The sequence below is a fragment of the Oryza sativa genome, chromosome 1 (genome assembly GCF_034140825.1).
Source record: "Oryza sativa Japonica Group chromosome 1, ASM3414082v1".
Classification (NCBI taxonomy): Eukaryota; Viridiplantae; Streptophyta; class Magnoliopsida; order Poales; family Poaceae; genus Oryza; species Oryza sativa.
The window spans coordinates 29,974,056-29,990,443 of NC_089035.1; the positions used below are offsets into that span (position 1 = coordinate 29,974,056).

Below are 16,388 nucleotides of genomic sequence, written 5' to 3' on the forward strand. Positions count from 1 at the left end.
TGAACTTGCATGCACAGCTGACGCGCTCTCATAAATACTACTAGCTCGTCCAAATCTGTAATCGCCTTGTAATATCTAAATACTAAAATAGAGGAGTATATGTATAGTCATATATTTTTTATAACAGTTCCATTGTTAGATTCTGTCATTAACAGATGTCCCATTTTTCTTATGATTAAGCAGGGAGTCTTATTATCTTATATATATTAGACGCAGAAGATAGGATAACTTTAAAAATGCAATGATCAAAGGTTCAAAGATCGTCTCCTCTCTGAAAGCAGAATGCTCCTAATAATAGCTTGGATTGGGCAAAAGGTTTCGGCTTCCTTTGGTCTCTGGTGTAAAGCTTGGCTCCTGCTTGTTTCTGGGGCTATGCATAATACTATAGCCTTTTTTGCCTTTGGCTGCAGACTGAAGAGTCATCAGAAGGGTAAAGGGCTCCTTGACTGCCACACTCTTCTGTCTATTTCATCAGTTACACTTTTGGTTACTTGCTTTAAGCCCATTTGTGCATGAGGAAATTAACAAGGAGAGAAGTCTAGCCATCTATACTTGTCTACTTCACTTGTTTGCACTTGGTTACATTAGGAGAATCACATGAAAAATGGTTGCTTCTTTCTTGGACATTTGATTCTCTTGCCTATAACAGAAGCACTGATTCAGTGGAAGCAGTATGAGGTAAACCGTGTAAAGCAACAAGCTTTACTGAAAATCTCCAGCGATATGAAACAGTAGGTCTGTAGATGAAGCTTTCAGCAGAGCAAGATGACAAAAAAAATGCTACAGCAGGGGTGCTGAAGTGGATGCAAAATTGGTACTGAAGAAGTAAAGATAAACTGACAAAACAATGACGACAACCAAGGAGCCAAAGAGGGGAAAACAAAGACCAAAACTACAGAGAGGGGAAATTAATGCACATAATATATTTTTTCTTGATTTTTTTTCTATGGTTCGGAACGAGATAGAGGAGACCACATCAAATCTGTATATGATAGGGTGATGTAGAGGACCACATCGATGATGATAGGCAACCAATTTTACAAGATTAGTTCAGAGTTTGATTACATATATTTTACAAGATGCAGGTTATAGCCCAAAAAACAGTACAAAGCAGTGACCAAAAGCTAGTCGTCTTTCTGAGTTACTAGTAATTTTCTTATGCATATGCACGCTACGATTTGGCTCATGTTTACTTGATCTAAAATAAACTTGCAACTAATAAACAGTATACATGTAGAGGCTAAACAACAGCGGAGAAGATCCGAATCTTTGTTTCCTGGGAGATACTTGCGCATGAAAAAACTCACCAAAGCAAGTAATTCAACTCGCTAGATGACATGAATTTGTCCTGTTGTACTATCTACTCTATCTTTTTTATTAGGAGGCACATGACTTTGTCTTCACATGCTTAACATCATTGCCACCTAACCATAAATTCAGTCAGATAGCTACTTAACAGGCATATATTTCACCTTTATTGTTTAGAAGCAACAAAAAATAATTAGTGCTTTTCTTAGAATCTATATGATGTTATTAATTTGAAGCTATAGCTTAATCTGTAAAATGTTTTCCACATATTATGTACAAAAAATAATAGATAAAAAACAGCAAATATATTGTTGCACATGCATTTTTGCTGTTATATGCTTCTGGTAGAAACTTACTTATCTAATTACTTCGGCATTATACTAGAAAGTAAATAGCAAAAACACAGCCAACAAACTATCTTGTAGAGACATTTCTCTAAGTAGCAAAATGCCAATGCTTTGCTATGAGTAAAATAAAATATATAATAATATGTCATAGACAACATTTTTTTATCAAATATGCTAGTATTCTTTGTTTGCTTATTTGAATATATTGTGTCCACTTGATTCAAACAAATATTAGACTATTACATAACATCAAAAAAAATATCAGGGACTAATTTAGAAAAAGTTCAAAAGTAGTGGTGGTACAGATACTATAGAGACACTTTTTAACTGTCTCTACAATACTATAGAGACATTTTCAAAAATACCTTATAAATATCCTATAGTGAATTATCTCTATAAATGAAGAGGCATTTTACAGAATGTATCTATGCCAACCGTAGCAAACCAATGTGACTTCCTTTGCACTTACGAATCCTTAAACTCCAGACCTCTTAAATATACCATTTCCAACTTGAATGGTCTAATTATCTCAACCTCATATTATTACTTATACATATGTCCTCCATGTTACTTTTATCTAGTTAATTAGCATAGATTAAAATTCTTATAAGTGCCTCTATAAAGATTAGAATGTCTAAAAAAAATACCTTTATATACCATGCAAATTTGAAAGTACTAAAAAGTGCATCTACAAAATAAATTTAATAAATTATGATAAAAGTGTCGAGAGATTAATTAAAAGTGTTTTAGGCAATATTTGCAGTGCCTCTGAAAATTATCTCTACACTTTAGAACTATTGATTTTAAATTCTTTTTAAAAATTAGCTCTACAAAATCGTATCTACATGAGGTTTTGTTGTAGTCACACGGAGTTCTTCAAACATTAATTTTATATACAAATTGCGTGTGATCCATAGATTAGTTCGTCGATTAGACATTTCATCGTATCAGCTAGCTAGTAGCTAGCTTTAATTTATAATATGTTTATCTTACTACCTGTTGAACTATACGCGCCAAGCCGGCCAAACCGCCGATTAATACGCATTATAACAAGTTTAATAACATAGGCAACAACTAACTTTAAATCATCTATAACCAATTTATACAATAGTTGCTTACTACACTATTAATAAATGGTCCCACCTATCATACACATTACGTATTAGAGTTCGTGCTGCAGTTGTCTGCTCCTCACTCTCTTCTTTTATCTCTTTAAAATTTTAAAATATGTTTATAGTTAGCTTATAGTCCATTATTGTACTGCTCTTATCCAGCTTCCTTAATAAATACTATAAACAACTCCATACAGATTTTAATCCTTAAAAAAAAAACTCCCTTATGGTGGATGCTACAACCTGGTGAAGTATTATTCTGTATTCTTCCTGCAGATCTGTTTTAATATTATTTGTAATCCCTAGATAGCTCTGTACAATTTCCTGTTTTTGACGAAAAGATCCGTCGTTGATTAGATGAATTGTGTCATCGTGCATTATCATATATCGTAATGAAAATTCGTGTTAAATAAAAAACTATGCAGACCAATCTATTGTTTCATTTTATTTTTTAATTAAAAAATCTTAAACTTAGAATTAATAAATATAAATAAAAGACCTACCTATTCTAGACTCTCACAATTAGTATTTTATTGCGAAGCGAGCGTCACTCAACTGGATAGGTTTCTTGGGTGGAACCAACCCATCCGATTTCAAATTCTAGATTTGACGTGGGTGTTTGTATTTACGACTAATTGTGGATGTGCATGCCCAGTCTTCCGAAGATCCTTATAGGGGTGAGTATGCGCGTATTGTGAGCGTCTACGTTTGTGCTATATTTTTTAAAAAATAGTATGTTAATAAAAACTAAACAACTGATGCACACTCTTTCAATCTAAGTTTTTAAAAATTTTAAAAATAACCATTATATATATATATATATATATATATATATATATATATATATATATATATATATATAAACATATAATCAAAATTTTAGTATTCAGAATAATACTGATAATAGTTCGTGCAACACAATCATTTAGCAACTAGGATATATGCAATTATGCATGCTATAGTATTCAGAATAACACTGATAATAATTGTTCGTGCAACACAATCATTTGGCAACTAGGATATATGTAATTATGCATGCTATTGCTCTGTAACACAGTGAACATAATATCTTCTTTCTATAAAGTTAATGTCTACTAAACACCTAAATCTCAACATACAAGCTTAGTATTTATTAGCACTCTCAAAACCTACATGCAAGCATGCCACATCAACCTGTTAGGTACATAAGCTCAAAATGCAAGCGTATAATAATTATATCTACAATTTATTACATCCTAAAACTAAACATACATGTGCTAAATCATTATTCTTAAATCGTTTACGTAATATTTCAATCCAAATCATTTCGTCATTTCTCCATTATCTAACATATATCCCGCAAAAAAGTGTGGGGCATAATCTAGGTACATATACATATATATATATATATATATACATATATATATATACATATATATATATATATACATATATATATATATGTATATATATATATGTATATATATATATATATCTATATATATATATATATGTATATATATATATATATGTATATATATATATGTATATATATATATATATATATGTATGTATATATATATACTAGTTGCCAAATGATTGTGTTACACTAACTATTATCATTGTTATTCTGAATACTAGTACTGTTATACTAGAATGTATCACATACACTCAAAATCTCTTGTACTATCAAACGGAGGGAGTAGCCTCCTAGTTCTAGTATTTTCCTCCTGAATAACGTCGACGTGTGCATATCGTACTTGCAATTTTGTTCCCGTAAAAATTAAAATTAATCGCAACTGACTAAACGTAGGTCCAACCACTCAAGTTAACCGTCTACTTCTCCTGGTTCTCCATTTTGCTTCTCTGCAAGTGGCGCGCATATATTATACTACGTATATCCCTGATCTCTTTCTCTCTAACGTCGAGGCCGATTTTGCATCTGCAAGTGGCCATCGAGGTCGTTGCACACATTGCATGTAGAGTATATCATTGCACAACTATGTCACGCCTCCCGTCGATCTCCCAGCTGCCAAAAAGTAATGAAAAAAAAATCCCCTCTACTTTTAAAGTTGTTATAAATATTGTTTACTTTAACCATTACGTTTGATCATTCATTTTATGAAAAGTACGAATTACCCCCAACTATACATACCGGACGAATTACCCCCCTCGACCCAATCCGCAGTGGTTTTGGTCTACGTGGCGTACACATGGCAGTCCAGTCAGCATTCTATTTTAAAAAAATTATGGGACCCACCTGTCATACACTACTATATCTCTCTCTCTCAATCTTCCTCTCTCTCTCACCGTCTCACGACGAGCAAGGCAGGGCGTGAGCGAGGCGGAGGCAGCGCGGGGGCGGGCGGTGGGCGGCGGCGCGAGATGAGGAGGCGGCGCGCGGAGGCGGGCAGTGGGCGGCGGCGCAAGATGAGGAGGCGGCGACGCGAGACGAGGCGGCGGCGCGAGCGAGGCGGCGGCGGCAGCGGCAGCGCAAGCGAGGCAATGGCGCGAGCGAGGCCGAGGCAGCGCGCGGGGGCGGGCGGTGAGCGGCGGCGCGAGATGAGGCGGAGGCGGCGTGCGGGGGCGTGCGGTGGGCGGCGGCGCGAGCGAGGCGGAGGCGGCGGGCAGGGGTGGGCGGTGGGCGGCGGCGTGAGTGAGGCGGAGGCGGCAGGCGGGGGTGGGTGGTGGGCGGCAGCACGAGCGAGCGAGGCGGAGGCAGCGGGCGGGGACGGGCGGTAGGCGACGGCGCGAGATGAGGAGACAGCGCGCGGGGGTGGGCGGTGGGCGGCAGTGCAAGCGAGGTAGCGGCGTGAGCGAGGCGGAGGCGGTGGGCGGAGGCGGCGGGCGGTAGGCGGCGGCGCGAGATGAGGAGGCGGTCGCGCGAGACGAGGCAGCGGGGGATAAGGGTGATCCCCCGCGTCCTGTCCCGCGCCAGCTGCCGCCTCCGCCTCAGGTACTCTTCATCACCGACGGCGTCGTCCTGGTCCGCCGGTCCGCCGCTGCAGCCGCTGGCGATGGCCGCGATGCCGACGGGAACGAGTCCGACGCCACTCCTGCCATTGCCACGTTCGCTGGGGTGTGGAGGTCGAGCCGCTCTAGCGCCGGCCAGGCGGCCACGCCGCCGTCCTCGCCGCCACCGTCCGTGTGCCCCGTCTGCCGCCATGCGTGTGACAGAGAGAGAGGGGAAGAGTGAGAGAGAGAGAGTGAGAGAAGAGAGAAGAGAGAGAGGGGAAGAGAGAATGGAATAGGAGTATGACAGGTGGATCCCATATTTTCTTTTATAAATAGAATGTTGACTAGACTACCACGCGTATGCCACGTAGACCAAAACCACCGTGGATTGGGTAGAGGGGGGGTAATTCGTCCGGTTTGCATAGTTGAGGGTGAAGAATGTCCGGTTCTGTGGTTCAGATGGGTAATTTGGAGGGGGGGTAATTCGTATTTTTTATAAATAAAAAAAATATTATCTTGTTTGAATAAAATAATTTGCAACAAAATAAATAATGATACTTGCCATGTTTCTTAGTAATAAGAATGGTAAAACGACATGTCCAAAAACCAAACGCCATTATATATTTTAGGAAAAAGTACGAATTAAACCCCCCCGAACTATCGCGGTTGACCGAATTACCCCCTAAACCTAAAAACCAGACATCGCTCACCCTAAACTTTCAATACCGGACGAATTATGCCCCTCGACTCAATACATGGTGGTTTTGTCCTACATGGCGTACGCATGACACTACAGTCAGCATTTTCTTTTTTTAGTGGTAGGGCCCACCTACTCTCGCCCCTCCTCTTTCTCCTCTCTCTCTCTCTATCTATCTCTCTCTCGTGCGAGCGGAGGCCGGAGGTGGCTGCGGGCGGCAGCTGCACGAGCGGAGGCGTCTATGGCGGCGGCTACCGGTGCTTGCTGGGTGAGCGGCAGCGGGCGCGGCTGGGCGATGTGAGGTGGGCGTGGCTGGGCGATGTGGCAGAGCTAGAGCGCGCGCTGGAGGTGGTCGAGACGGAGTCCGCGAGGGCACACGTGGAGCTGGAGCTCAACCGCGCAAGGAGGTGGACGACAACGCTGCCTCGCGCCCCACCATGCCCGTGGTGTGACTGATGTACGACGAGGTGGTGGAGGCGACGACCGTGCTGCCGCTCCCAGTGGTGCGCGAGGGCGATGTCGCCCGCAGTGGCTTTCTGGCCGCCAGCCGCTTGCCTCTCCACCACACCCACCGCGCCCCCGCCACGCCCATCGCCGGCCACCAACTCGGTGCTCCACATCTGAGACATAGAGAGATTGATAGGAAGAGGGGAAGAGAGAGAGAGAGAGATTGAGAGGGAGAGGAAGAGGAAGAGGGGAAAAGAGAGAGAGGTGGGAGAGTATGATAGGTGGGCCCCACCTTTTTTAAAAAAAATACAGATTAGATTGCCACGCGCACGTCACGTAGGACAGTGCCTCTTTGGATTGGGTCGAGGGGGATTATTTGTCTGGTAGATAGTTTAGCGTATAAAATATCCGGTTTTGTGGTTCCGTGGGGTAATTCATACTGTCGTCATAGTTCGGGGGGTGTAATTTATACTTTTTCCTATATTTTAATCAAAAGATTTATTAGAATAGGTGTCGAATATACTAGTCTTTAGTCTTGCTAGGAGTTGGAATAGGTGTAGGATAGAGTTAGAGTCGGACTATGTTGGCTCTTTCTTAAATAGAGAGGGTAGCGTAACAATGTAATCATGGTAACTACATGTAGTATAGATATACAAGAAGATGATGACGGCGAGACCATATACTAGCGGCTAGGTGTTATATTGATTGGGGATGAGAGCCCATAATTAAAGCCTCGAAGGTACAGATTTTGGCTAAACTTTGTTAACAAAATCAATGGCTGAAATGATCAAGGAGGTTAGTCATTGTTCCGCTATATTTACTAGTAACTTTTAGAACAAGTGAGGAGGCTAGTCGTTGTTCTGCTATATCGTCTAACTTTTATGGTAAGATTCTAACTCTATACTACTACTTATTGTTAGTGTTATTTTACCAGTAAAAAAACTTTGATCTAGTATATATCTACTTGGCGCATAAATTACATATAGCGTCCTAGTATAGAAACGGCTAAGGCATTTATCTGCATCTCCTGGTTTTGAGATAAACCCCGTTATCTTTCACATCAGTCTAATAAATAATCCACTGTTTCAAGGAGCGCATATGTATCCTGGCCTATGATGCTTTTGCCTCTGATATGATCCGTGTGTGTTGTTAAGTCAAAATGATCTATATCGATCCATCCTCTTCCCATCACTCTCGTTCTCTCGACATAAGACGACTTAGTATTTAAATTTAGAGTACTTTTTACAATGGTCGCTACCGGAGAAACCTGTAATGGCTCATGCAGACGTGCGAAACTGAAAGCTGCTAGCCAGCTGCATGTGTACCCGATCAATATGATCATATCGATCGATATTTACATGTTCCTTTCCGCAGATCGATCGAAAAACGTGCTATACGCCGATCGACAGGACAATAATTTGGCGAAAACAACCATCGATGTCGGCAGCAGCGTCTACTTCTGGCATGCTACGAAGTACGTACGAACTCTAGTTGTTATTTGTGAATACATCGACCATACTGTAATTAAATGTCAGATCCAACTAACTAAAAGTCTCAAACCAGAAATATGGGGACCTCTCATAGTCTCATATCATTAGCTCTTTGATTAAACACCGGTATATCATTAGCTTCAGGTGGGTTGTCACTGATATAGATGCAATATTCTCTAAGTTAGAGAACAAGATGTTTTTTAACAAGATTGGATTCGCCGGGTATCGCACCCTCCACCCCGGGTATCGTCTTTGTCGGCGGGGTTTTATCTCCGAATACCATACCCGTCTACGAAAATGGAACCCCTACGACGCCGAAAATGTGTTTTCTAGTAGTGGATGCTATATCATAAGAACAAGATTGAATTACCTCATAAATGTTTTTTTTAAGAAGAACAAGATGGTCCTTTAACAAGATTGGATGCTTATATATATCTGGCTCAACTGTTCATGTCTTTTAGACCTTTTTTTTTTTGTTTTTGGTACTATAATTAAGCATGTGTACAATCAACATTGACTTATTTTTGTTTACGGAATAATCAAATTAGACACTTAATAGTGCTTGTTGTATGTTTGGTGTTGTAGTCCAGTTTAACATGAGTTTACACAATTAATTTTTGTGTCTAAAAGCAACGGCGCGGTACTGTAGAAACAGCGTCCTGTGCAAGATGTTCTTTTTTTTTTTGAGAATTTCCTGTGCAAGATGTTGATCTGTCTTTTTGTACTCTGATGGATAAATGTTGCGGCTGGCAATTGAGATGATCGATCGGGACAGAATGACAATGCAACTTAATTACGCGTTTTTTTCCCTTCCAAGTCATTGCTATATGTGATTCTGATAGACTGTTCTCCTCTGTCTTGAAATTGACCACTGGGAATCTATGTTTTAAAATACAGTTAGGAAATTAATTAGGACGTAGTTATTACAATATATGCACTATTTAATACAAATTACAAGTAGTTAAGTGGATAAGCTTGAACGTGCATATTATTCATTTACTATATGATGTCTCACGTTTTACTGCATAATATATGAATTTGTGTATTTATTTTATAATTACATAGAAGATATGCACACACATTTCATACTCACACTTGTCTCCTAAAACATGTGAGTTTAATATTAAAACTGCACCTATTAGTGCCTCCTAATACACATTCAAAGAGATAAAAACCAGCAGCACTTTAGCCTCACTAAATTTTTATCAAAAGCACACCCGCATATGCGTAATATTTGTGTGCGCTAGAGATTGAATATGTTGCACCTATGACTCCTCGACCATACCGCTGGCGCATCCTAGCAATTCTAAAATTTAAAATTAATAAAACTTATGAAGTTGTAGCCATTTTGGACTCTCAAGTTTTATCTATTTCATTCTTAAATTTAAAATAAACAATTAGTAAATATACCCTTCATTTAATCTAACACTCTATAATTAAGAAAACAAATATATTTATAATAAAAACCATTATCAATAACAATAATATTCCGTACAACCTATGAGTTGAAGACTTATACATTTATTCACACAAGTTATCCTCTTTCAATATAAATTTTGTGAGGCTACATATTTATTTTTGAGAAAATCCAACTAATGCCATTGCAAGAGATCTATCTATCTATCTATCTATCTATATATATATATATATATATATATATATATATATATATATATATATATATATATATATATATATATATATATATATATATATATATATATATATATATATATATATATATATATATATATATATATCATCGATGAACACAACTTGTAGAAAATACAATCATACGAACCAATTTATCCTAGAAATGCCATCATCATAAAGGTTTCATCCATTCCACTCTGTTAACACCATCGTATTTTAACGGAGAAGAATGGATGAAAACATGAAGATGATAGCATTTATGGGATAAACTAACTTGTACGATGGTATTTTTTTTCAGACTGGCGGTCGTCGTCGGCAAAACATGGAACAGGGTGTTGTCAATTAATGGCATTTCTTATAATGTTTCTTTTTTTAGGATTTGTCTGTTTGAGCCTGTTTTAATTGGGTCAACCATGCTGGCTGTGTGTGTTGTGAGTTTCTAGCAGTGTTTTCCATGCAATAAAAAGGAATGAATTGATAAAAACTAACTTTAGAGCAAGTATAACAGAGAGCTATAAGAAGGTTGAATGTTGAGGTGGATGAGAGAGGAGAGGAGAGAGATGAGAATAGTGGCGGGCATTCGTTTTAACCGAAAATTTTGGTCTTGGTATTCGGTCTTTCGGTCTTTTTGATCTTTGAAAAGTGAAGACCGAATTTCAACGAAAAATATCAGGACTGATAAATTCGGTCTCGGTCTCGGTCCTGACCAAAATTCAACAATATTTTCATATATGCAAAGAAATAATGGAAATTTTCAACACAAAAATCACAAAAAAAAATCGTAAGCACTTATGAGTAAAGACTCTTATTAGATTGCATGCCTAGAAGAAGTAGGGATGTGAAAATTAGAGTTTAATCCTATTAAACATAGTGGATTGTAGGTTGTATTTAGACTTTTTTGATAATTTGGTTTTTTCGTCTATTCGGTTAATCGAGGAGACTAACCGAATTGACGAACAAAATTCGGTCTTTCACTGCCTAGGACCGAATTGATGACTGAATTTCTCGGTCTCGGTCTCAGTCTTTTTGGTTCGGTCTTTTTCTGCGCACCTCTAGATGAGAAGCAAGCTATAAACTTACAGCCGGTTTAGGCATATGAACCAAAAAAATATGTGAGACAAACAAGTAGACCATATATTTATAGTGAAGAGTTAACAACTATATGAGCGAGCTGAGAGATAGGTTATAAAGATTTATACAGGAAGAAGCTCGCTGTATTATTAGTCTTGCTCTTAGGTTGCGTTTGAGAGGACTCCTTGGCATGCAAAACGAAGCACATATTATTGCATGATTAATTAATTATTAACTATTTTTTTAAAAAATGGATTTATATGATTTTTTCAAAACAATTTTCGTATATAGTTTTTTAAAAAAATACACTGTTTAGCAGTTTGAAAAGCGTGAACGCGAAAAACGAGAGAGGTGGGTTGGGAAAACTGTGAGAATAACACAGCCTTAAAATGGCACGACACAACCAGAACTTTATTATCCTCCATTGAATGTCATTTCCCTAACAACTCCCTAAAGATCCGATCGATTTCCCGTGTTTAATTCCGGTTGCATGCTTCTCCCTGGCCAGATTCATCGATACATATCGGATATCGGTGCCTGCACGCGATCGCCGTAACAACTGGTTAAGAACCCTGTTAGCCATCGCGCCCGTGTGATCGAGCAGGCTTGCTCGATCTAACCTGGAGATGAACACACGCGGCCGGCCAATCGCAAGCTCCGTGATCGATCGATATATCGGCTCAATTAACCGACGTCGTCTCGACAGCGACGGAACGGTCGTACTCTCGATCGTGCCTACCGGATTCGATCAGATCGGTACGATTTATTGGAGCTATCTAATCTTTTGTCACGGATGTTGTACTACTAGTTCACGCTCTGGTCATCCCTGACCACCAATCTTCCCGCCGAAGTTGTAGTTAGTGACAGACAAAATCCACGCGCGACAAGTGTACGCACAAAAATATTTAAGGCGCGCATTGCGTGCAGCAGCAGACGGATGAGAGAGCTAAAAACACAAGTCTCTGACCGATCCCGTCTTGGTAGTGATCTGTCAACTGCGAGCAACAGTGCAAGAGGTACATTAGTATAGAGATATATATACTTGCATGTATGGCTGTATGCAATGAACAATGTGGACATGGAGATACACATCGATCGATCATTAGCTCACCTAAGACTAAGACTGTACTTGAGCCGCATATTATAATAAACCATCCATGTAATTTCGTACGATCGTGATTTGCTTAGCTAATTCCTCCTCCATATTTCTCGCGTTTACCGAACCGCGACAGCCTCGAGGTGCGCTTTTTGGCCTATATTCATCGCCCACAGGCGAGGAGAGAGTGGTTGTTCGGTGAGATCTTCGTGTATGTAAACTAATCACTTAATTAATTAGGGGTTGTTTCTTGTTCGTCTCGCGACAAAATAACGGTTTTGTTACATGGTCTTGTCGTTTCTTCGTCCAGGATCTTGCAACATGGAATTGTTTGCGGGGAGAAAAGTTCGGAGAAGGAAGAGCTTCGCGGTGACCGATCTGGGAGATCGCCTATGGAGTTTGTTATTCGTGGTTGCAAATGTTTCAGGAGCCACTTGATCCCCTGCAGCTACGTGGCTTACCTAAGCTTCATGCGTCTATACGAGGATACAACATGGATGGATAACTATATACTACTAGCATATAGTACCATACACTATACTTGTACTCACCATCAGTCACCTACTTGCACCAATTGTAATTGTTTTCCCATCCGCTCTCCGAGAAGCTAGATTGGCTGCGCGGACACTCGAATTACAATCATTGCGCCTGTTTCACTCGAGTTACAATCATTGCGCCTGTTTCGCCAACCAAACGGAGACGTACGAATCTGATAGAAAAACAAGACAAATTAAAAGAGACGTTTTATGGTGGTCCAATATTGCAAACTAACTTAAGCGTGCAAACTGCAAATAATCTCCATCGTTTAATTAAAAGCCCGTCGAGTCCATCCCACGACCGTTTCATCTTGTCTGGTTAGTTATCCCTCAGCTGAGCTGGGCCGGGCTGGGCGAGCCGTGCGCAGCACACGGTACAGCCTGACAAGTGACGACGGTGCGTGCGCGCGCGCGCGCGCCCCCAATTTAATCGGCATGGACGCGTGTGTGCCTGGCTTGCCTCCCCCACGCCCCCGCGTGCTGCCTGCCCCGGTCGCGCCCGGGGAGAGCTACGCGAGATGGGCCGTGCGTGCACGCGGGGGTCGCGCGCGGCAGCAGCAAAAGCCTGCAACGACACGTCCCTCTCGCGCCCCGGCCGCGGGCGCGCGCCTCGCCTGCAGGTCAGACCCCAATAATGGCACCCACCCCCCCCCCCCCCCCCCCCCCCCCCGATCAGTTCGCCTCACCTGACCACACCCCCGCCCGCGCGCAAGCAGATGGGCTGGATCGATCGATCGATCGGCACCGGCTAAACTCCAGAGCCGTCGCTGTTCACGCACGCGCGGCTGCTCCGAGTCGACGCCGTCGCGGTCCTCGCTGCCCACAGAGGCGGGCGCGCACTCCTCGCGCTACCGGTTTGGCGGACGCGCGGAGAGAGAGCGAGCGTAAGTTCGTTGTCCAACCTGGTGCGGGGGAGGTGTTCGTGACTTGGTGAGTGACGGATGATGGATCGATCTGTCAGCATCGAGGTGTATCCGTGCCCGAGATGCGCGAACTGACGGGCCAACATCCACGTTAGCTAGCAATCTCGCGTTGACGCTGAGAGCACGTACGGTACAGCGCCGGCGCCTGAAATGCACGTACGAATACGTTGGATCTGACCATCCTGCTCGCCATGCCACTTCTTGTATGCACGCAGTTGACCTCTCTCGACTAGTAGTAGTTCTCCTTGCCTAGTAGGAACCCAGTAATTGTCTTGGACTGCCGATAGTAGTTGTTGACCCTGTGCGATGCTCAATATTGAGACGCACTGAAGAAGATGAACACGTCTAAATTATTACTCCCTCGGCCCTAAAATAAGTGCAGTTTTAGCATGTTCAACGTTTGACCGTTCGTCTGATTTGAAAAAGGATTATGATTAGTATTTTTATTGTTATTAGATGATAAAACCTGGATAGTACTTTATGTGTGACTAGTTTTTTTTAATATTTTTCATAAATTTTTCAAATAAGACGGATGGTCAAAACGCTGAGCACGCATATCTATGGCTGCACTTATTTTGGGACCAAGGTAGTATCACACACTAATTTCTTCTGCATTGTCCGCCACTTGCCTACTACTCCCTCAGTCCCATAATATAAGGGATTTTGAGTGTTTGTTTGCGTTGTTTGACTACTCGTCTTATTAAAAAAAAATTAGAATTATTTTTTTTGACTTACTTTATTATCCAAAGTACTTTAAGCACAACTTTTCGTTTTTTATATTTGCACAAATTTTTTGAATAAGACAATTGGTCAAACAGTAAAGTAAAAACTCAAAATCCATTATATTATACTCCCTCCGTCCCAAAATAAGTGCAGTTTTAGCACTGTTCATGTCCAACATTTGACCGTTCATCTTATTTGAAAAAAGATTATGATTAGTATTTTTATTGTTATTAGATGATAAAACATGAATAGTACTTTATGTGTGACTAATTTTTTTAATATTTTTTATAATTTTTTTAAATAAGACAGATGGTTAAAATATTGAGCACGTATAACTATGGTTGTACTTATTTTGGGATGGAGGTAGTAGGACGGAGAGAGTACTAACTTCAGACTACAGTACCAGTGTACCACTACGCAAGCATATGCTCTGCTGTACGGTGCCAGTAACCATCACCATTATTGGATAGGAGAATGGAGCATCATTTACCGGTTCATGTGCTAGCTGGTCTCTCTTGTGTATATGCAACACGCGTCCTCTGCCGACCTCTCCTAATAAACACCGGGGGTCGAGTTTTTCTTTTCCATCTTCTGTCAGCGAACAGGAGCACTGCATCTTGATTCTTCACTCTTCAGGACATGTGCAAATGTGCAATAGCGATCTGTCGAGGCCGGCCGCCGGGGCGGTGCAATAACAGGGACATCGATCTTTGACGAATTTAAGGTGACGCGCTACTAGCTAGCAGCTTCGATACGTACGTAGGGGATCTATGTCCCACAGCATACAGCACATCTGCATGCATATTTTTACTGTCACAGCAGCACAGCTTTGTGACTTGTACTTCTTTCTTCCAATTACTACTGTACATGACATACTTCTCTTGCTCGGTGAAACCAATAGGTTCAAAACTAAACATGTTTAGGTAAACATATCCCCGCTGCTAGTTATTTTACAATCACCACCATCCCTATATCTACATACCTCAATGTATGCACTTCCTGATGCTAATTAGTGTAGAAAATCTCACGGTACCCATTGTTAAGGACCGAAAGGAACCTGTGAGCAATGAATGATGCGTGGCACAAAGGCCATATATATGACCAGATCATCGGAAACGATATATAAGTATATCGCATCGCACAATCAATAATGTTATATACTCCTATCTACCCAATTAAACGAGCTACAGTTGTAAGGTGGTCCAAACGACCTTACACACACTTGTAAGTTTGTAACAGTTCGCGTGAAAGATTAGCCACCTAAGCCGTGCTGGCCAGCTACCTAGCAGCGCATCGACCACCTTCGCCTTCAGATGGCCGGCGGACGCACGCGCGAACGCGCTAACGATCTCATGGGACAGCGCAAGTGTGTGCAACGCCGCTCCGGCCCCCGGGTCCCCCGGGCCCCGGTCGACTGCAGGGCAGCGCGAGGCGGACGCGTGGACCGATCTTTACAGCGGGTTCGGCCGTGTGATCGTGCGTGATCGGTCGTGCTCCGAAAGCGATCGAGCGCGCGAGCCGGGCCGCTGTCACCGCGCCGACGCGCGCGAGCGGCGGCCGGTGTGGGCGGGCGGCGTTGCGGGCTGCGCCGATCCACAGCTCGGTCACGGTGCTCGATTACCCCGTAGGCCGTAGCTTAGCGTCGGTTTGAGTCGCGACACCCGCGCGCCCCCAGAGCCAGAGGCGATCAGGAACCGGAAGTTGTCGAGATCCTGGGGCCGGAAGCCCCGGAAGCCCGGAAGGAATACGTGGATCGCTTGACCTTCCGTGGGCCTTATATGGGCTTGGAAATGGGCCATCCAGATACAGGTAGCATCAGAGAATTAGACGTACGGCCTTTGGTAACTGAAAGGGGCAGATAGCTGTGGTCTATTATTATTAGTTGTGCATCCTCTAAAACATTTTTTCTAGACCCCTTTCATTCCTAAAATTTGAAAGTTTTAGTTAGAAAAGTCAGAAATGCTATACAAGAGTATCTCGTCCTCGCTATTTCGGACGGAAAACATCTCCTCCAACCAGGGGCGGATCCAGCACGGAGGCGGCGGGGTCTC

General features: G+C 41.9%; 1 protein-coding gene across 1 annotated transcript; it reads right to left on the minus strand.

Annotated features, from left to right (window-relative positions):
• Positions 1 to 5,060: 5,060 nt before the first annotated feature.
• LOC136355483 (uncharacterized) lies at positions 5,061 to 5,912 on the minus strand. Its single transcript, XM_066308091.1, has one exon. It carries the CDS (start codon positions 5,910 to 5,912, stop codon positions 5,061 to 5,063), a length of 852 nt encoding a protein of 283 aa, XP_066164188.1.
• Between the last annotated feature and the right edge of the window lie 10,476 nt (positions 5,913 to 16,388).